Here is a 21,466-nt window from a genome sequence, read left to right on the forward strand (position 1 = left end):
TGCGAACTATGACCTAGAGGATGGATTGAGTGTGGTACAAGGGTGAATTATCGGGATTGATGGAACAATCCTAGAAAAGGTGTTGTGTTTTCCCATTGGAAAAATTACGGTAGGAGCTGATAACTCAAGCGACTTCAGTCCAGGAAGATATTTCAAGGGAGATATATCGGCCTTTGATAAGAGCCAAGGTTGGCAGACTGGTGAGGCAATTTCACCAAAACTCGTGAAATGGTTCCGTTTTGTGGTGAGGCGGTTAGGATTGTATCGACACTCCACTTATATGTCCAAACAATTATTGTATGTAGCGGTAGGGGCATTGAAAGAGATGATGTTCAACTGGGCAGCGTACGTAGCTACTCGTATTCATGCAAAGATAGGAGCTAAGTGGAAATTAGGAAAATTCACTTATTTGCTTTGTTCCAATTATATGTATGTTGTGATCATCTGCACATTGCATCAAACAATGCCAGTAGAAAAAAGTCCTATACCAGTGCTAGTGCCTCCACAAAGAAAATAAAATTTTTTGGCACAGAATGTCAATACAGCGGATTTAATATACAAAATTGGGGAGTCCAGTCGTATAGTGGCACAAGGAGTCATTCCAGTTATTGAATCAGAACAGGTTCTAATTCGTTTAGCAGTGGAGGAGGAGAATAAAATCCCAATTTTGATGGATATTAATCAGTTGGCGTTTCCACAAGGTCGATTGCACGAAGGAATACCTCTTAAGAATGCTTTATTGAAGCATATTTCACAAATACATTATGTGGTGCAAGCATTGGATGTAGAAGGCAGTAGCAAATGGGATTTAGAGGACAGTAAGAAGGTGATACTAGAGAAAAACCGAAGAATTGAAGAGCAAGAATAGACGATAAATGAAATTTAGAAATCCAAGCTGGTATTGGAGCAAAAATGAGTTCACCAATATGAGTCTTAGATGAAAGAAAAAAAATACATCTTATGGATTATGGAAGGACAACGGAACAAATTGATTCAAAATCGCAAGACATAGGATTTGAAACGGGAGAAACTCAAATGTCAATTGCAGGTGGAAGGAGACAAGGCAGAGTTATTGACGAAAGAAAAAGAAGTATTGAATGACCAATCCAGATGCAAAACAAAGAAGTTGAGGTCTGAAATCAAAGTTTTACAAGCTGAGGTGACAAAATTGACGGAAGAGTTAACAGTGAGAAGCTAGTCTCAAGTGTCAATTGAAGATGTTCCAGAATGGATGAGTTAGCAGCAACATTAGTTCAAACTCTATGATGTCGAGATCTTGAAACTGGAGGCTCAAGTCTATGAATTGGATGAGTATAATGAAGATCTATCAAACCAATTAAGGAAGGAATCGATGGACAGCTTGGAGGAGGAAGAAAAAAATTTGAATTTAGAACCAGAATCGATGGAACCTACATTCGATAATACAGCAAATGATTAATTGGGTGGGTCAGAAGAATTAGTAATTTTGTAGAGTTTTATTAAATAGTTTTTAGATAAGAATCAATTGTGAGTTTGCGAGGACACTGCACAGATGGAAGTGGAGCTATATAGAATAGATATTAGTTCATTTTCGTAAGATATTGATAAAATAAACTAATAGTCCATAGAATAGTCAGTTTAGAAAGACAAATGATTGATTCAGTTATTAAAAGTGGTTATTATAGGATTACGATTAGAATCTAGAAATCAGTAGCAATTATATAGGAGTTGTAGAAGTTTGTCAGGGGGCCAGACTGTGATAGTCATGAGCCGGGGTTAAGCTTGGTGCTTCTTCTTTGTTTCTTTTGTTTTCTTTGTTGTTGAAGAGTAATGGATAGTTTCTGAATACTGAAAAGTGAGTCTATAGAATAAATTAGAGATTGATTTATGAGTTATTGATTATGTAATTAGAGTACTGAGTGATTGAATTATATGAAAAGTTATTGAAAGATTGATTATGGATGGAAGATTATGATTGTTGTTTATTCAGAGTTGTGTGTGTGTATTTCGATAGAGGAAGTTTGTGATTATAGGAATTCTGTGAATTCAGATTGGTTAGAGTGAAGTCTATTATTCTTGGTGTTGGATGGAATTTATTGAGTTTTGAGCGTTCTTTTGAGAGTGCAAGGTTGCACATTGTGGTTATCAGTTGATAAAGGAGTATTGTTACTATGAGGAAGCATTGTAGTATTTCTTAGTATTTTAGTAGTTCAAAATATAATTAATTGTGTGACCCTAACAAGTAAAACTCATGCGTTTAGTCTTTCCCTGTGTTTGAATTCTCCTATACAAGTTTATTCAGGAAGGAATTATAGAATAAGTAAAACAAAAATCACAAGACATGTGATATTTTTTCAAGATCAAAAACTCCTCATCATTTATCTTATGGATGCTTCTAACCATTTTTTGTATTAGAACAATTATGGTCTTCTGTCTCTATAGATTTTATCACAAATCTTCCAATTTCAAGTTCATATGATTCCATATTTGTGATTGTAGATTGTTTCATCAAAATAGAATATTTTGTATTATATACAAAATCTATCACAGGTGAAGGAACTACTAAACTCTTCCTTGACAACATCTATGGCTATCATGGATTACCAACAGATATTATATCAAACAAAAAAACATAGTTTTTATTGAGATTTTGAAAAACTCTTCTCAAGATATTGAAGGTGGATATAAAACTATCTTCGGCTTTCCACCTTCAAATTGATAGAAAAATAGAATGGATAAATCAAATTTTAAAGTAGTATTTAAGGTGTACCATTAACTATCAAAAAAATGATTAGACAATTCTTTTGTCATTGGCAGAGGTTGCTTACAATAATTTGGTATATTCTTTTATTCAATAAATACCTTTTTTTACCAATTACAATTATCATCTATGATTTTATACTTTTTACTTTTCAAAAGTTAATAATCCTATAGCAAAAGATGTCGCAAATCAATTGTCAAAGCTACATGCAACAATGAAGGTACAATTAAAAGAAGATCAAGAATGACAAAAAGCCAATGCAAATGTCTATCGTAAAGAAAAATCTCAATTCCATGTGGGGGATAAAGTATGATTATTTCATCATAATATTAAAACTATTTGTTTTTGTGACAAGTTGGATTATCTTAAGCTTGGACCATTTTCCATTTGTGAATAGATCAATCCAGTTGCTTATTGATTACACCTACCTGAGTCTATGAAAATCCACCCTGTGTTCCATGTGCCTTTACTTAAGCCATACAAGATAATGGATATGCAATGAAAGAGACAAATGCCACCACCTCATATAGAAGTGGACAATAATAAAGAATTTGAGGTGGAAGAAGTCTTAGATTTAAGGTGGCACTAAAATAAGTTAAAATAATTAGTACATTGGCATGGATATGAAATTAATGAATGCACATAGGAGCCATCTAAAAATCTAGCAAATGCATCAACTAAAATTAAAGAGTTTCATCAACGATATCCATCAAAACTAAGATAAAGAGTCAAGAAATTCTTTGCTATAAAGCAAAGTAAGTCGAATGGAGATTTCATTATATCTTGTATCATTATTTCTTTGGATATTTTAGTGCTTAGGAGATAAAGAATCAACAACTAGTAGATTCAATTCAAGAGCTATTATTTGCTGAGCCATTAGATGAGACATTGCGACTATCACAACCTTCAAGATGACAAAATCAAGATGAAGATCCTCAAAAATGACATGCTCTTCTTCAAATAGATAGCGAGATACAATGCGTTTGATACCACAATCTTAGAAGGGACTCCTGGTGTTTAGTGATACTTATCGAGGTAGGAACCACCTCTAATGGTATTACTAATATTTTGTTTGAAAAAAGTTATAAAGGCCTCAATAATGATCAAATATTAAGATGGTCTTTTCACCTTGATATGAGATATTATCGATGGTTGAAGGGTCCTATCAACTACCTTCGAAGGGAACAAAGTTTAGAGTATGTAGCAAAGAAAGTTTGGTGCATCTTGTACTTCATCAACATGTAATCACTGCTCCTTGTGGAACTCATCCCTAAAAGGGGGAATAATGTCATGAACATATATATTTATCCTGATAATTATCTAGATAATAAGAATAGGTAGAAATAAGTCAAAGTAGATAAATATGATAATATCTTGTAGAAAGTTTCTTACAAGCTTCATAGATGCTGCTTTGCCTTTATACATGTCTATAGGTGATTTATAGGTTGAAAACTTGGCCAATAAAGAGGCCACGTACTGACATATTGACCACTTGTAGTACTAGTTGGAGATATGGCGCACACCTAAAAAACTTACATTGCAAATTAGACATGTGTCTTACATGTTGGACGTGTATTAGAGGTCCTAAGCATGTTATCACATATTTTTTAGTTAAGTAGTATATATAGAGGCAAGAGTGAGGCCTTCCTTACTCTTGTCAACTCTTTTCTTGCTTTTAGTCTAGTTTTAAGAGTCTTATGTTTTTTAATCTTTGGCAATAGCCATTCCAATTCATCCTTGAATATACATACTTTCTTCTATTTTGTCACTTTTTTTTTATAAAAATTCCATGAATTTATGCATCTTCTTTTAGTTTGTATCCTTAACATCAAGTCCGTAAGCTAGCACCTTGATAGCTTGAATCTTTTTGCATTTCTACAGTAACTTTTGATCTTACATATTGACTTAAGCTTTCACCACATATTTGGGTCCATTTGCAACTTAAGGAATTTCATATTGAATCAAGGTGCTTTCCAAATTGACACCAACTACCACCACCACCATTGATTGTGATTGATGACTAAAAAAAGTATGAAATGGACAATATATTGAAGCATGGCTACCTTTGTTATGGCAATGGATGTCTACAACTTCAGTACAAAGTACTTTAAAAAGATTATCCCATCCACAATAAAATATAGGAACCTGCACAAAATCTTACTTATTATCAAGAAATCATTTGAAAATACCATCGGGAACAAAACGAGGATGTTCCATATTAGTGATTGGAGATTAACTATAATAGGGCATAGATAGGATATTTATATTATTTACACATAGAAATATGTAGTTGGAGTCATTTTGAGAAGTTTTTAGAATTGAGATTAAGGTGGTGGTTTATGTAGGATCTACTATAAAATCTTCTAAAAGGCTTAAAAAGATTATTGTGGTGAAATACATCTCTAGAGTCTTCTAGAAGGGCAGTTATTTTGATAGGGTCTACCATTAGAGAAAGTTCTAGAGATAGTTGAATAAAGTATAAATAAGATTGATTAAGGCCATTTGGACTTTTAGTTAAATATGGCTTCAAACTCTTTCTCTCAATAAAGTTTGGTTGTTTTTTCTTATTCTGTCCTATTTGATTTTATTTAGTTCTAATCTCTTTTACTTAGTTTTATCTTTCAAGTTCTATTCCATTTAGTTACTTTTAGTTTTGTTCTAGTGTACTTGGTCTTACATTGTATTGAGATTGTTGTTATTATGAAATTGATAATATTTTAGATCTTAGAAAGTTGAATCCTATTTTAGTTAAGATGTATTGTTAAAGGATTTCATAATAGTTTATAGACAGAACATAAGAGAATTTGGACTACTTTTGCTAAACTTAAAGAATGATATTGGTGGAAAATATATATCAAGATATATTTTTATTTATAGAATTGTATGAAACTTATCAAGTATATTTTAATATATAATATTAAGATGGTCTACATCTTATACATTATTTGATTATTCATTTAAATGGGTTGTTGATTTAGTTATTATGCCAATTGGATTATAAAAAATAAAATATTTGATCTTAGGTTGTGAAGATTTATCAAACCAAATAGAAGGTAGAGCATTGAGAACAAATTCTATAGAAGGAATTTGTAGATTTTTACTTGAAGATGTTATTTGTTACTATAGATGTATGAAAAAAAATCACTATAAATTATAGAGAATAAATACAGAAGAAGCTTGTGATTTCTTTGAAAAATATAGAATCAATTTATTATTGACTACTTCTTATAATCTTAAAAGAAATAAAATAAAAAAATAAAAAAAAATGAACATGGTCATTTATCCATTGTAAAAGTATTACTTAAAGCTTGTAATAGAAAGGTTAGGAAATGGCCTCAATTTTTGCCATTTTTATTATGAACTAATTGAACAGCTAATAATTCAGTAATAAAATATATGGTTATTGAATTCATGACAAGTGAAAAACCTATTATGCTAATTGAAGAGAAAGTACATATTTAGATCATACTACCATAGAAAGTTAAATTGATAAGAGAAGAACTTTTAGCTATTAGAATTCAACTTGAACAAAGATCATAAGATGTGCAAATAACATGAAAAAGATTAAAAAATGCAAGGTTACAAAATAAGGTACAATTGGATAAGCAACAACAATTGAAACCTAAAGCAATTGAAAAAGGTGATTAAACTTTGTTTATGATAGTAGCTTAAAAAATCAATATAATATTTTAAAGAAGTATTCTAAATGATGGTTTAGACCATATGTAGTAACAATCGTTCATGATAATGCAACCTATTCAATACAAGAGTTAGATGGAATAAGATTAAAATATCAATTACAAAGAAGCAAGTGAAGATATTCAAACAAAGATATACAAAAATAAATATAAAGGACCTTATTAAAGATATAATTCTTTGACTTGGATTGCAAAAATAATGAAAAAAAATTAAATGAAGTCATAAAAAATATAATATTAATCAAATAAGATTTGGATTTTTTACTCATACTAAAAGATGCATTAGTCTAGAAGAGTTGAATATTGAATAGTAAGACAACTATATGATAAAAAAATAAAAATATTCATATTATCATAAAAGAATCTAATACAAAGATGTAATAGAAAAATAATGAATAATAAAAAATTAATAAAATTATTATTTTTATATTATATTTTATAAAAATAACTTCTATTTATTTTTTAGAAATATAAATACCTTAAATCAAAATAAATGACATAAGTAAATTATATAAGTATTTTTTTAAAAAATTAATAATAAATTTGAGCAAAAATTACCTAAAATTATTAAAAATTACTACCTAAAGAAGATTAGTTGTAAACTTGGATCAAAATTAATCCTTGAGGCACAAAACTGTACACTTATAGCAACTTTGAGATTCTTTTGTCAACTAAAGAGCAAGGTTTAAAAAGAGACTTAAAAAATATTTTTAAGAGTTAATTTTATATTATATGGATTAATATTGAGATTTTGAAGGATTTTCAAAGGTAATAATTTATTCAATGGATTTAGATTTTGATAAATAAAAATAAGTTTATAAATTTGATGATGTTGTGAGTTTTGTACCATATTTATGAATGAAAATTTTTTAGTTTATAATTGTATTTGTTATAAATGTGTGAAAAATTTGAAATCAATCAAGAGATTAGATTGAAGAGTGTGAGAGTTTTATGGGTAATAGTCTTGGATAATTAAAATTTAGGATCAGTGAAGGATTTCTTAATTTGATAATATTTGCTAATTTTATTAAAGCAAAAATTAGTAAGATAAATTTAGATCTAAATAACTATACACATTCCATATTTTAAGGAATTTAATGGTTCAAAAAAGAGAAGTCTTTGTTGAAACATCAACATTCAAATTGAAGAAGGAAGATGGCCAATAATCAAGAGGTTTTAGAAGCTTTTATTGCAATTAGAAAATCTGAATCTTCTCAAAAAAAAATTTCTTATTAATTTCTTATTGATTGAAGTGTGAGTAAAAGTTTAATCAAGATTTATGATTCAATTAATATTTATTGAGGTTTCAATCAACTATAATAATTGATTAAGATTTATTTGGGATTTTTATAGGATTGATCTAGGATTTAGGATTTAAGATTTCATTAAGATTGATCTAGGATTTAAAGGCTTGTTGGGATTATATTAGATTTGGTCTAAGATTTATAGTTTGATCAGAATATGATTAATATTTTAATAGAATTTAACCTAAGATTTTATTAAGATTCATTAAGATTTCAATTAGGATTTAATTAGAATTTGATCTAAATTTTTATTAAAATTTATTAAGATTTTGATTGGAATTTAATTTAGATTTGATCTAGAATTTGATTAAGATTCATTAAGGTTTCAATTAAGATTAATTAAAATTGAATTATAATTTACTTTGGATTTATTTAAGATTTTTTATTTTTTCTTTAATTTTTTTTTCTAGTATTTCTTTATGATTATTATTACTTCTTTGAGATTTTATTTTTATATTTCTTTAAGATTCTTTTGTTATTTTTCTTTGAAATTTAGTTATGACTTCTTTAGGTTTCTTTAGTAATTTCTTTTACATTTATTTTGGATTGATTAAAGTTTGATTAGGATTATTAAAGATTTCTTGAAGTTTATTTAAGACTCTATGAAACTTGGTAGGATTATTGTGACATTTTTACTTATCTTCCACATCTAAGTGCGTAATGCATCCTTAAGCAAGAATACATGTAACACAACAATATAGCTCTTAGTTAGATAATATATGTAGAAACAAGTTTAAAGCCTTCTTTACTCTTATCAATGTCTTTCTTGTTCTTAGTCTACTTTTAGGAGTCTCTAGTCTTCTTGTCTTTGGCAATAGCCATTCTAGTTCCAATATTATATTACCTTTAAGAAGAAATCAATTCTTTTCTAGTAAAATAAAAGGATATTCATATTTTGATTCTTTGTGATTCATATCCTTTACTCAAAATCTAAATCTAAAAGTGTATTTATTAAGCTCTAATATTTTGTAGAATTCATCTTCAACATCTTAAGTAATTTTAATACTTAGATTTCAAGCTCTATAATAAAGAATAACTTTTCTTATATATCAATATTTATTCTCGTTTGTTTCTTTATTTTTTAGATAATAGACTAAATTTGAGGTTTTATAATTTTTTTGTTTATATAAGAAATTAAATCCTCTATTCTTTCTTAGACATGTAATAAAGAACTTAAGTTAAAAGATTATTACAGACAAGAGTATAAAGAGACTAAATTATTATTGTTGGTTCTATGCCATGTGCTTGTTATTTAGAATGTAACAAATATACATTATTTTTCTTAGTCTTGTAGATTTGATATGTATATTATAATATATTGGCATCTTAAATAGGATATTTAGTCTCCTAGAAAATATTTTCTTAATGCTTATTATTGTTCTTTTTCCTTTTCTAGTTGCAATTCCTTGTATTGTTGTTAAATAGACCATTTAATGGATTAAAATCTTTTATTGAAATTACTATTGTCTCAAGGTTAATAATGTATTGTGTTATTATTGTTAGATTAAAATTAAAATTATGTATTGAAAAACTTGATGATTTAAAAAATAAAATAAGATTCTAATATTAATTAAAACATTGAAGAAAAAATGGAAAAATTTGATGTGCATAAGCCAAAAGATTGTAGAAGAAAGTAGACATTCCTTGTACATGTTACTTTTCCAGTTTATTATTTTATTCCCTGGTAATACAAAATTATTGACAAATCGTGCAGGTGACATCCATGCATTACATCACATTGAGATTGATAAAAATGTCTCTAGAAATTGACATTTCCTATCCATTAGACGATTGAAAAATAAAATAATATACTAACAGTAGAAAGATGATTTGATTTTAACCAATTTATTTCCTCAAAAAACCAATAAATCTTAGTAACAAGCAATTTTTGCTTTGTTATCCTTTACTGAAAATCCCCAACACCACAGAAAGAGGAGATTTAAAAAGAAAAAGAAACAAATCGCATCAGCTATCTAAAAGTGCTAAAAGCTGCACCGTGCGTTACAGAGTACACAATTATACTTCACCTAAGGTTGGTGGAGAAAGCATCGCCATTTATATGCTACAGTACAGATTCCACTTGCAACAGCGTACATTTGAAAAAACTACTGTACATTTCTGTAAACTTCCATCTGTCTGTACGTATATATGCATGTATAATTAAGATTTGGAATAGGTGCAGCATGTTGTGTTTGTAAATTTTTCATGGTAATAAAGACATTAAAACCATTTCACTGTAGTGGTGTACATGCATACAAGCAACAGCGCAAGGCGCATGGAATCTCATGATCTACAAATGGGGTCCTTCTCAAGGACCGAGCAATCCTTGTTTCTAGATCCCGGAGTCATGGCATCGTCAAGTCCGAGGTGTGACTTTGATCGGCAGCTTGTTTCTGGGGTGCGGAAACAAATGCCAGATGGTCTCTCCCTCGGGCTCAGCAGGCTCCCAGCTGTATAACAATGATGAAAACAATGAGATAAACAGCAGCAAAAGCAACAACAAAGTAGGATCAGGATTTCAAAGTGGAAGCTGAGCTTCACTCTGCATTAGATTAGAGATGTGAGAGTGGGGACACCTAAATGAAGTGAGCATGTGATACATGAAGGTGAGGATCTCAATCTTGGCCATCTCTTTTCCTGGGCAGAGCCTCACGCTAGCTCCGAATGGCGTAAAGGTGTGGGCTGGAGGCATCGTCTGCAAGGAGAAGACCCAGTAGTGCTTCATGAGTTTGCAAGATTAAGAAACCGGAATTCGAACTTTTTTGTTTATTTGTTTTCAGTTTGATTTTTGCTATGTTGGGAGTTGCGCCCCCACAATCTGGTTTCTTCTTTCTACTTCTGGGGGTTTAATTTATTTCGGGAAAATCTTTAATCTCCAATTGGTATCTCCTTCATGTATAAATCTGTATAATGTCACACTTGGTTGAAGAATTTAGTGTCTTGAGAATCTTGTTCCTTATCAAATAATCTGAGATTATAGTGACAAACGTCTTGTTCTAGACTACGAAGATGGCAGTATTGTTCACCTGGAAACGGTAAGGGTTGAATTTCTCTGGCTCAGGATAGTAGTTTGGATCCAGGTGATATCCGTGCGTCATGGCGACCACCCAATTTTTGGGGATAACGACGTCTGTCACAGAGACATTCATATCATCAGGGTCATATTCATGTCATCTGAGCAACCTTTGAGGTTGTATAATCTTGTGCTACGTGACTGCAAAAATCTCGATGGATCTGACACGGTCAATTTATGAACCCTAAAAGTAAACCACCGCACGTGAGAGAATCAGAGCACGAAGCCTTCGGGATCGTCACAGTGTCGGTGATGCCGAGGTAACAACAGAATTCTGTTTCGGGTGCCATACTACCGAGCAACAATCAGAGCGAGACGTTTCCGGTAGATAGTCTTCGAATTTCATTTTCCTACCAAAGCATGATGATAATCCCAGACATCCCAGATAGCAGACAAACATCTGCAGGCACCAATGAAACTGTGTCTAGAAGACTTGCCTTTGTATCGTACGTCCTGGTCTGCCGTTCTTGCAATGAAGAAACCCGTTACCTTGCGCAATCTCAACGTTTCGTACATGGTCTGCGAGCAGTTGAAGGGGAAGTGTTGTATGTGAAACATGAGCTATTTGAAAGATGTATAGATGATGAAGGCATAATTTTAGCTAATGTCGACGAAATTGAGCTACTGAATATTACGTTTGCTGGGTCACGTACCCAGAGAGTAAGATTCATCTTTTTGATGTCGTCATACGTTAATTCCTCTCCATTGGCTTTCGTTTTTTTGATAGCATCCATCTCATTCTGCAAACAACTTGCCGTTATGGTGTAATCCACTCATATTTTTGCAAGAATCGCTTATCACCTCTCCACTGCTTTCTCGCTGCTATTGTAATCGGCTTCAATCCGCATCAGCCAGAATTGTCCTCACAAAGGTATGTGGCAGAGAAATTATTTGTCTAACGAGAGATTGAGGGTCGGTGCACCTGAAGTTCGCGATGAAGCTCCGGATTCTCTTGAATCCACTTGACCATCCAAACAAGAGCCGTCGTGGTGGTGACCTCCGCTGCCCCAACCCCAGTTATCACGTTGTCCATCACTTGTTCATCATCCAGCAGTGTCCCATCCTCCAGCGGAGACAGCAACCCCTCCAGAAGATCGTTGCATTTCACGTCCCCAGTCCTTCTTTCGTTGATGATTACCTTCAATGCTTTCCTAAATAATATTTTGGCCTGCATGATCATAGCCTCAATTTATTACAAGTTTGGAATCCTCCAAGCACCTATGACATTCAACATTCTTGACATTCGTTCTTTGAAGGATATGGAATTGATTCGGTGAGTGTATCTCACCTTATTGGCTTTATGGTACGCTGTGCCTGGAATGTTCAGCGGCACTGACATCATTCCAGACTCAATGTCGTAATGCAAATAAACTAGCTTCTCCAGTCGATTTTCTCCAGGGACGTGGGCGAAGATGTGGTCCATACAAGGATATTCTTGAGTGTCTATGCTAATCAGTTGAGCCAATGCTAGATGTATAGCATACTGCAACCACAGAATACGGATTTCGTCAGTAACTCCAGGCGCACGTTGCTACAAAAAATAGTAACGATAAATAAAAATAGTGGTAAAAAAATTAATCAATCAATCCACGGGATGCATTTCTTTTTACCATCTTAGCCTCGTCGAACACAATGACGCGCTCCTTGCGCTTCCACGACTCCATGATCGAAGCGGCCATTTTATCGATCCTTGGGGTGAACGGTACCAGTTTTTGAGTAGAAAGGTATCCTGCGAACACCTTTCGGAGACGCAAATGGTGATCTCCTTTGGCGTAGAAGATGGACTCGTGCCCCAAGAGTTCATAGGTCGCTTTGGGGGAGAGCACCGAGAAGAGCCTGTTTGTCTGCTGATAAACCCACCTGGTTAGATCCACATCCGTTGTCATGATCATCGGATCTCCGCCAATGTGGGTCGTAAACATCGCTCCATACCTACAACCATAAGCAAACAGGGAACTCGCTTGTCAAAGTATTGATGGAGTGATTCCCGATAAGGGCAGGCGTTCAGATTGACCTCCGCGTGGAGTCTACTCGACCAGGAAACCTGTGAACTGGTTGCCGAAGTGGCATGACTGAAGTCATCGACAAATGCACAATCAACAACGAGGTATTATTTCGGCAAATTCGAGAGTCATCGAACACGGTGGCATACTTTCGTGTCTGACGGTCTATGAATTGTTTCGGCGGAACGGTGAGCGCGCTTATTGACTCCCCAAGTAACGGCAGCAGCCAGAAATTTCCTCGCGGAACTCTTACGCCCTCCACGGAAGTGGTGTGCAAGGATATTGCGTAATACAAAATGTAGAGGAAAAGCAGCAGAGGTGCTCCCAGGAACAGACCGACGACTAGTCCTGGCTCCTGTAACGAAACGGTCGCCATTCGGTAGACGTTTAAGTCATTCGACCCTGGCTGCCTGTTATTATAAGACTGTTGGCCTTGCGAAGTGGTCTTTATACATCTCCAGGCACTATCTGGGTGATTAATTAAGTCAGCAGAAGATGGAGTCCTTACGTCAGGGATTGGCAGCGTCCCAGTAATTTTGCATGGGAGGGCACAATTGGTGGAACACGAAATGGTGCAAAAGTCAATAAATCGGGAGAAAAAGAAAAAGAAAAAAGAAAGTATGATGAGGATTATGAGTAAGTGGTAAGTCCTCGCCTCTGCAACTGTTTCATACAAATATAGTGATGAAGAATACGCGGTGGAGGTTCACTGCATGCTTTTTCACCATCTCTATCATTCATAGACTGCAATGATATAGTGTGTAGCAGAGTTTGTTCGGGGTGAAAGAGTTGCGGTGATGAGTGTGCCTTTGAGTGAGCCTGCTCGCTGTGTGCCTCAACTAGTCCTACATGTGTGTAAGGCTTTCATGATTGATAGTATTTATACCACTCCAAGCGTTTACTTGGGAGATTTTAAAACGAAAAACAGGAAAGACGATTTGAAACAGTCGCTCTCTCTGCACCCCTCACCAAATCTACTACATATATTTGCTTGTTACACAATACAGTCCAACACTGTACAAACTTCTTCGAGTGAAGGCCCTTGATCAATCCGTGTTCATCAAGAGCCATGCCCATCACAAACAGCTCAGACCGTAAGAGCACAATGATCACTGATCATCTCAAAATACTTGCAACCGCAGTTGTTGAATCACAGGTCGTTTCATCTTTTTTCATACTCCCGATTGGAAGTGGTTTGATAGATCCTATCAACCTATTCAAATTTAACACAGCATGGTGACTAGCCCAAGTGTGGGGACTTTAATTGTGAGGTTTGGATCCGAGGAGCAGTTTACGCACGATCACATCCCACGAATACCAGCAGCTACAATAAAGTTTTGAATTCAACCATTGTCACCATTATGATGGTTTCCTCACCCCCAAGGCTTCATTAAAACCCTCGTCAGTAATTCCACTTTGCACTTCTCGACAAGAAAAATACCAGCTTCTGAATACAGATCAAAAAGTTCTCATTCCTCGGCGGAGAAGCACAACAGAGACAACTGGGCAGGTTGCTGAGTTGGCGCCCAGGTCTTTGGATAACTGGCCTCTGATCGCAACCGTTTGCTTTACTGCTCTTAAGATCGCCCTTTTGTTCTGTTAGGTTTGAAATGTGCGACATGTCTGCCCACTGTGGTTTAATCTTCTTCGACTCTTCCCTCATTAAAGCCTTAACGACTTAACCAGGTGCTTAATACCTGCTGTACTACGGTTTCATGCTTCGAAGCTGTTCGCTACAGTGAGCGACAAACTCGGTCAATAAGAGAATGGGCAAGAGTGGTGTGAAGTCTACAGCCAGGACATTGAGTGCTTCTAGTGAAGACGCTGATTAGATCATGAAGGATTCAGACTTTCTCAGAAGCTTGCACCTCTGGACCCAGTTGTGCTTCAGTGAGATGGGAGAAACCCGCAGAGCTTAGAACCCAGGTTTTTTTTATTACTCACGCTCCCGGACATGCGAGACCAAGTGGGTCGATGAGTTCCAGGAGAGCATCCTCTGTAAGACATGCTACCTGCAGAGTTTTGTCAGCATGATTCTATCTACCAACGCCACACGGCAGATGCAAGTGCAACCCCCCCTGCTTGGAGTAAGATGCGACAGCCATGCAATTTATAAGGGTGCAGTCCCGCACCACTGCGGTAGGCTGCTTGGGGACCATTAGTAGGATAGGCTGAGCTTCATGTGCTTCTTCCCGACTGCTTTGAAAGCACAGTGAAAGAGGCAGTCAGCATCATCGTCCTTCCCCTTGTCACCTCCGAGCAGTGAGGACCGATCGTTGCTGCGTCATGGGCAACCTTTGGCCAAGGCTGTGTCTGTCCCTGCGGACTCTGGATTCTAGCACCTTCTCTGTGTGTATTTGGTGTTCTTCCGAAGTTAGGCCGACACGATGGAACCCATCCCACTGAAGAAAGAATTTTGTGTTGAAACTGTTAATATAGATTTACGATACGAATTACATCTACATTGAAAGGGTGTGACTCTAAACCTTTCTTGAATAAGCAGGTAGGTTTCATTGTAATATATGTTTGTGTGTGTGTATATATATCGTGTAAATATTTCAATCTGTGGAAGTACATATTGATTTTAATTTTTAAATTAAAATTCTTTTAGATTGTAATAATTAAAATATGTTCCTTACTTACACCATTGACTTTGACAAAGGCTACTCCAGGTCTTGAATACCTTCTATTAACACTAATAAAGACTCAATAACATAGATAAAATGACCACATAGAACCAAGAGGCTGCGAGTCTAAACCTTAACAAGGTTAATAATTTTGCGATGGTGTTTTATTTTATTTTATTTTTTTTCGTTCTTTTCATTGCCCCAGCTCTCCCCATTGATGACACCTCTCTCACACCACCCTTCCATGAATCAAACTTGACATTCTTTCGTTTCCAATACAATCACATTAAAAATATCTGCCCAGATGAAAAATTATTTGAAAAATTATTTGTGTTGGATGAATACCAACTTCAGAAACTCATCTAAGTCTGTTCCCGTGTGTGGATGTACTGCAAAGATCGCACTTTTCTTAATGTGGTTTTGGTTTTGGTGTTGTCTTTTTTTACCCAACTCAGCGTCCCGATGCATCACGTGTTCGGCGTCTCAAGTGCCAGCCCAACCTCCTCGACATAATTACCGATTAGGTCGATTCATGCAACAAGGACGATGACTGTGAGAAGTGTTCTGATAAGGTTGGAAGGCATCTCTGCGCTTGAGAATTTTTCACCACACGGCAACGTTGTGATTGTCTATGAATAAGTGCACGTGGCTACTCGACAACTCCATGTCCTAATTTAATAACTTCGTCGCGGAGATGATCGCTTTCGCTGGCTTCTGCACCATAATGGATTGTGCAGTGTTGGTGGTATTAATTGGCAGTTTTTGGTACCATTCATCATAGAGCAGCAGAGCATCTAAATTATTACTTGATATGGACTTTTAGACATGGGGCCACAAAAGTTTAACAACCACGAAGAGGACGTGAGTTTTGTCGTTAGGTTTGTGTAGAGTGTTCACTGTTCTGCAAACCGTACTGTGTTCGCCAGAGTGTCTGAATAGTTTTTGGAAAGTTCCGTAAATCTGGGTTTATGGAGGGAGAGGCAAGGAGTTAGTGACCTAGTGTTGGGAATCTTTGGGTTGAGAAGCGGGGATTCTAGAAGTTAACGATGTGTTAGAAGAATTCATGGGAACAACTCAAAAATCAATTTAACAAGGTTGCATGGGAACTACTCAAAAATCAATTTAACAAGGTTGCATGGGAACTACTCAAAAATCAATTTAACAACGTTGCATGGGAACTACTCAAAAATCAATTTAACCTTATTGACTGCTTCCAATTCCAAGACAAGCTACGTTTTTCATGGAACAACAAAAGAAAAGATGGGAGCAGAATTATGGCTGTTTAGATAGGCATTATATCTCAAGACATATTAATCTTAGCTTATGGAAGGGTGTGTGCAATTACAAAATTTTGGTAGACTCAACACTCTTTGATCACTTATCAATTTGCATTGAGCTTATTTTAGAGGATGTAGTGTACAACAAGGGCTTCTACAAAATGAATACTTCTTATTTACAAGATTCAGCTATAAAAGAAATGGTGAAGCATATTTGGAAAGCTGACCATTGTTCTTTTTAAATCTTTTTTTACTAGGCTTAGACAATTTATGTAAAGATATAAAGATTTTAGTAAACAAAAAATGGAGGAATTCCATAGGTAGGAAAAATTCTGTTGCTCAATTCTCCACTCAATGTAAGAATTATTACAAGAGATTTTTTATAATTCCGAATTACAAAGTTCAGTGAGAAAAAAAATATATATATATATATATATATATATATATATTGAAACTTTAATGGAAAGTCAAAGGTAATTCTATGACTAAAGGATTTTTTTTTGCAATTTGTGAAAGACTTATTAGATCCAATATTATTGAATTGCTAAAGAAGTCAGATACTAGCATCACGGGATAGGTTGCAATGATAGATGAGTGCAAAGATTACTTTACTATATTATATTGTGGAATGCCTTTGATAGCAATAGAGATAGTAGCTGAACAAGAAAACTTCAAGGATCCTCAAAACTAAATTTCTTGACTTTTGACTGAAGAATTAAAGAAATCTATATCAACTACAAAACTTCATTTGATTATCAGTTATATGGCAATAGAATAAGCTCCAAGACGTGATGGTATAGCACTTCAATTTTTCATAGATTGTTAGCAAATTATTGGCTTAGATTTTGCACAAACAATCACAATTTCAATTAATTAGGGATTATTTTTAAAAAGTATATGTTGTAAGTTTAAACTTGATTGAATAGTTGAATTGAAGTTTATTGAATTTCAAGTAGATTGAGATCTTGGAAATTGGACTTTAAAGGGCAGTTAGAATTTCTAAGATATTTAGCAATCTTCTAGTTGGATTCGAGTGAAATTTATGTATGAAGATAATAGACTTAATTAACTATATATATATATATATATATATATATGTGAAATTTGAAAATAATTGAATGGTTTGAAAAGGAGATATTGGCATTAGAAATTCAACATTTATATTAGAGTAGGAGGTTGGCCAATACCCAAGTAGATTTTAGAATTTTCTTTCAATTTGATAAGTACAATTATCTTTAAATTTTGTATGCTTATTGCTTACTTAATTGTTGAAAGGTAAAAAAAAATCTTAAGCAAGATTAATGATATAATTGATAGATATTGAGGTTTTAAATTGCCCTAGAATTAGATTAATTAGGATTTGGTTTAAGATTTAGGAATTGATTAGGATTTAAGATTTGTTTAGGATTTAATTAGGATTTGATCTAGGATTTAGGATTTAAGACTTAATTAAGATTTTACTTAGGATTTAGGATTTAAGATTTAATTAGAATATAAGATTTAGGATTTGTTTAGGATTTAGGATTTAGGATTTTTTAAGGATTTGGCCTAAAATTTGATTGAATTCTAATAGGATTTCAACTAAGATTTAATTAGGACTTGATTCAAATTTATTTATGATATATTTATGATTATTCTAATATTTCTTTAGGATTTTTTAGGGATTTTTTAAAGATTTATTATAGATTTTTTTAAAAAAAAAATAATTTTTTCATTATTTATTTTGTAATTTTTTAAAATTTTTTAAAATTTGATTAAAGTTTTTTTAGAATTATTAAGGTTTAATTAGATTTTATTTAATATTCTATTAGAATTAAGATTTTGTTATTATAATTTCTATTCTAAGTTCCATAGCCAAGTGCTCAATGCATTTTCAAGCAAGACTTCACGTAATACAACACCATGAGTTTTATCAACTTCAAATTTGACTCTAAAGGTGTTTCAATAGGCTTGCATTCTTCTATGTTGAATTGTTTCAATTCATCTTCAATGTATTTGCTTTGACTTATTGTAATAGTCTTGTTACCATGGTCTTTTACAAACTCTACTCCTAAATAATAGTAGAATTCTTCCAAATTCTATATTTCATATTCTATATCTAACTTTTCTTTCATATTCTATATCTAACTTTGCTTTCAATCAATCTATTTTTTTCATGATGTCATTCAATATGATTAAATCATCAATATGGAGGATGAAAATCAATATGAATTTATTTGATTACATCACATACAAGGAATGATCAACCTCACCTCTTACAAATTTTTCATTCAGAAAAAATATGTCAATACATTAGTACCATGCCTTTGGTGATTGTTTTAGTCCATATAAAGATTTTTTCAACTTACAAACAAGGTGTTCCTTGCTTTCTTCAAAAAAATCCTTCTGGTTGATTCATATATATATCTTCTTCCAACTTTCCATTCAAAAAAACTATCTTCACATTTATTTGATGTATCTTAAAGTCCATTACTGCCTAAATTGCCACAATAGTTCTAATAGTAGTAAATTTGGCTAAAGAAGCAAATATTTCATTGAAATCAACACCAAAAACTTGTAATTAGCCTTTAGCAATTAATCTTGTCTTATATCTCATAACTTTGCCTATTACATCCTTTTTAGTTCTAAACATCCACTTATAATTAATTGACGACCGATTTGATGGAAGTTGAGTCAATTTCCATGTTTCATTGTCTATGAATGATTTATACTCTTATTCTATAGCCTTTTTATACTTCATAGCATACATGGACTTTACTGCATCTCAAAAATTCAATGGATTGGCAAAAAATGTAATATTAGTATGTTCTTCACTTACTTGAAGAAAGATATAGTTTTTCTACCATTTATTATGTGGTTTTTTTTTTAAAAGATATCTCTTTCTATTTGAAGAAGATTCATCTCATTGCACTCTATACTTGGTTCTAAGTTTTTTTTCTTTTAAAGCTTAACTTTTTTCATTCAAAGGTTGATACTCTTCATCATTATCATCATTATCATTTTCAATATCTTCATTGCTAGTTTTAGGAATTGTAGAAGCCTTCTATTTTATCTTCTTTAACTCTTCACCTTCATTTATACCTCCACCATCTTCATTGTCATTGATTTTTTTATTTTTTGTTGAATTTGAAGATGTGTCTACAAATACACAATTATTTCCATTTGAACATCTCTCGAAGTACTCACAAGCACTCTTATGCTTTAAAAATTCTACATCATGACTTTTGATGATTTTCTTGGTATCCAACTACATTAGCCTATATGCCTTGATATCTTCACAATATCCAACAAACATACATTTTATACATTTTGCATCAAGTTTGGATTCTATACAATATAGTATTTTTGTATAAGTAATGCATTCAAAAATCCTCATGTATAAAATACAAGGTTTTTTTTCATTCCATGCTTCTTCTAAAATCAATAACGTAATTGTACTTATAGGGCACTTATTCTTTATAGATACTATTATTATATTACATATTGTCTTGTTTGAAAATCCTCCAGATACTTAGCTGTGGAAGGTAAAGTTGTATTTTATAAATATCCAAGAAACCCTAATCTATTTCATTCATATATGAAAAATGAATTTTGAATTTTAATTCAAAAGTACATAAAGTCAATACAAAGTGCTCAAAAATACTCTTCTTAGTTATCTCAAAAATATAAAAATTCCAATTGCCTTATTACTTTCATAATTAGGTAATTTTAATATTTCTTTGCAATCTTTAATCTTATTTAATGAGCTTTAGCAAGTTGTAATTCTTAATCTAATTATCTATTTGATACAAAAAATTTCACATAAATTCCATTATAAATTATTTTCTTATTTAAAAAAAATCTACCTAATTCAACTTTCAAAATAATAAAAAAAAAATATATATATATCCAAAAAACCACATTAATGTTACTTGATTACTAACTTAAAAATTGATGCAGATGTCCTAGTAGTAATTTCTCCTTCTCCGACAATTAACTTCAACTAAAACTTTGTGAGTAGCTTGATCTTCAATTCTTTGATACCATACCAAATTTTATTTTATTCCAATTAGTAGATCTTTAGATATCATAGAAACCCTATCCGATCCCAAACTGCCAACTTTTGATATCCAATTACATCAAAAACTAGATATATCCTAATCACTATTAAATAAATATAAAATTTTATAATCACTTCGCACTTCCAATCAACCAAATATTATCAAATTTTGAACTATAGATGTAATATCAATTTCATAAACTAGCCAAGAATGCTAACCTTAATTGTATTGCATAAATTCAAAGTTATTAATATAAACCTTGATTTTGAATAATAAATTCAAATTTATCTCAAATCCTATCAAAATAAGCCTTATTCCTTTGAAATAAGCTTAAAACTAGCTCTCTAATCATAATTTTTGACCTCCAAATGCCCCTATATTTTGCGCTAGGTAATTATTTTAGTCACTGAAAGTTTGATTTTCATACTACTCTACAAATGATTGATCGTTGGATATCAATCCAACCTATCTTTGAGGTTTTTTAGCTTGATCCTATCTTCAACTTAATCCTATTATTAATTATATTATTTATTTATTTATTTTTGCCTATTTTTATTAATTTAAGGTATTTCTAATATAATAAAAGAATTTCTATAACCTAAAAGATAAAATTATTAATCAATCTTTAATCTAGTAGCTATTATTTAAATTATTCTACTAGCTATTATTTAAATTAAAAGATTTTTATGAAAGCCATGTTTAAA

General features: G+C 32.7%; 1 protein-coding gene across 1 annotated transcript; it reads right to left on the bottom strand.

The window, feature by feature from the left end:
• Window positions 1-9,611: 9,611 nt before the first annotated feature.
• Window positions 9,612-13,226, bottom strand: LOC112276337 (abscisic acid 8'-hydroxylase 3). Its single transcript, XM_024507571.3, has 9 exons — window positions 12,968-13,226; window positions 12,426-12,747; window positions 12,104-12,298; window positions 11,738-11,983; window positions 11,469-11,555; window positions 11,253-11,334; window positions 10,769-10,872; window positions 10,319-10,437; window positions 9,612-10,192 (listed from the first exon to the last, which is right to left on the bottom strand). The coding sequence occupies exons 1-9, from the start codon at window positions 13,192-13,194 to the stop codon at window positions 10,099-10,101; spliced, it is 1,476 nt and encodes a 491-aa protein (XP_024363339.1). The 5' UTR covers window positions 13,195-13,226; the 3' UTR covers window positions 9,612-10,098.
• Between the last annotated feature and the right edge of the window lie 8,240 nt (window positions 13,227-21,466).

Source organism: Physcomitrium patens, chromosome 24, assembly GCF_059467195.1.
Source record: "Physcomitrium patens ecotype Gransden chromosome 24, ASM5946719v1, whole genome shotgun sequence".
In the NCBI taxonomy this organism is placed as follows: Eukaryota; Viridiplantae; Streptophyta; class Bryopsida; order Funariales; family Funariaceae; genus Physcomitrium; species Physcomitrium patens.

Excerpts from the sequence above, each read along its gene's own strand:
- LOC112276337 (XM_024507571.3), bottom strand. The coding sequence starts at position 13,194 with ATGGCGACCGTTTCGTTACAGGAGCCAGGACTAGTCGTCGGTCTGTTC. Across the intron at positions 11,984-12,103 it reads CGTACCATAAAGCCAATAAG|GCCAAAATATTATTTAGGAA; the intron begins GTGAGATACACT and ends ATGATCATGCAG. Across the intron at positions 10,873-11,252 it reads CCAGGACGTACGATACAAAG|ACGTCGTTATCCCCAAAAAT; the intron begins GCAAGTCTTCTA and ends TCTCTGTGACAG.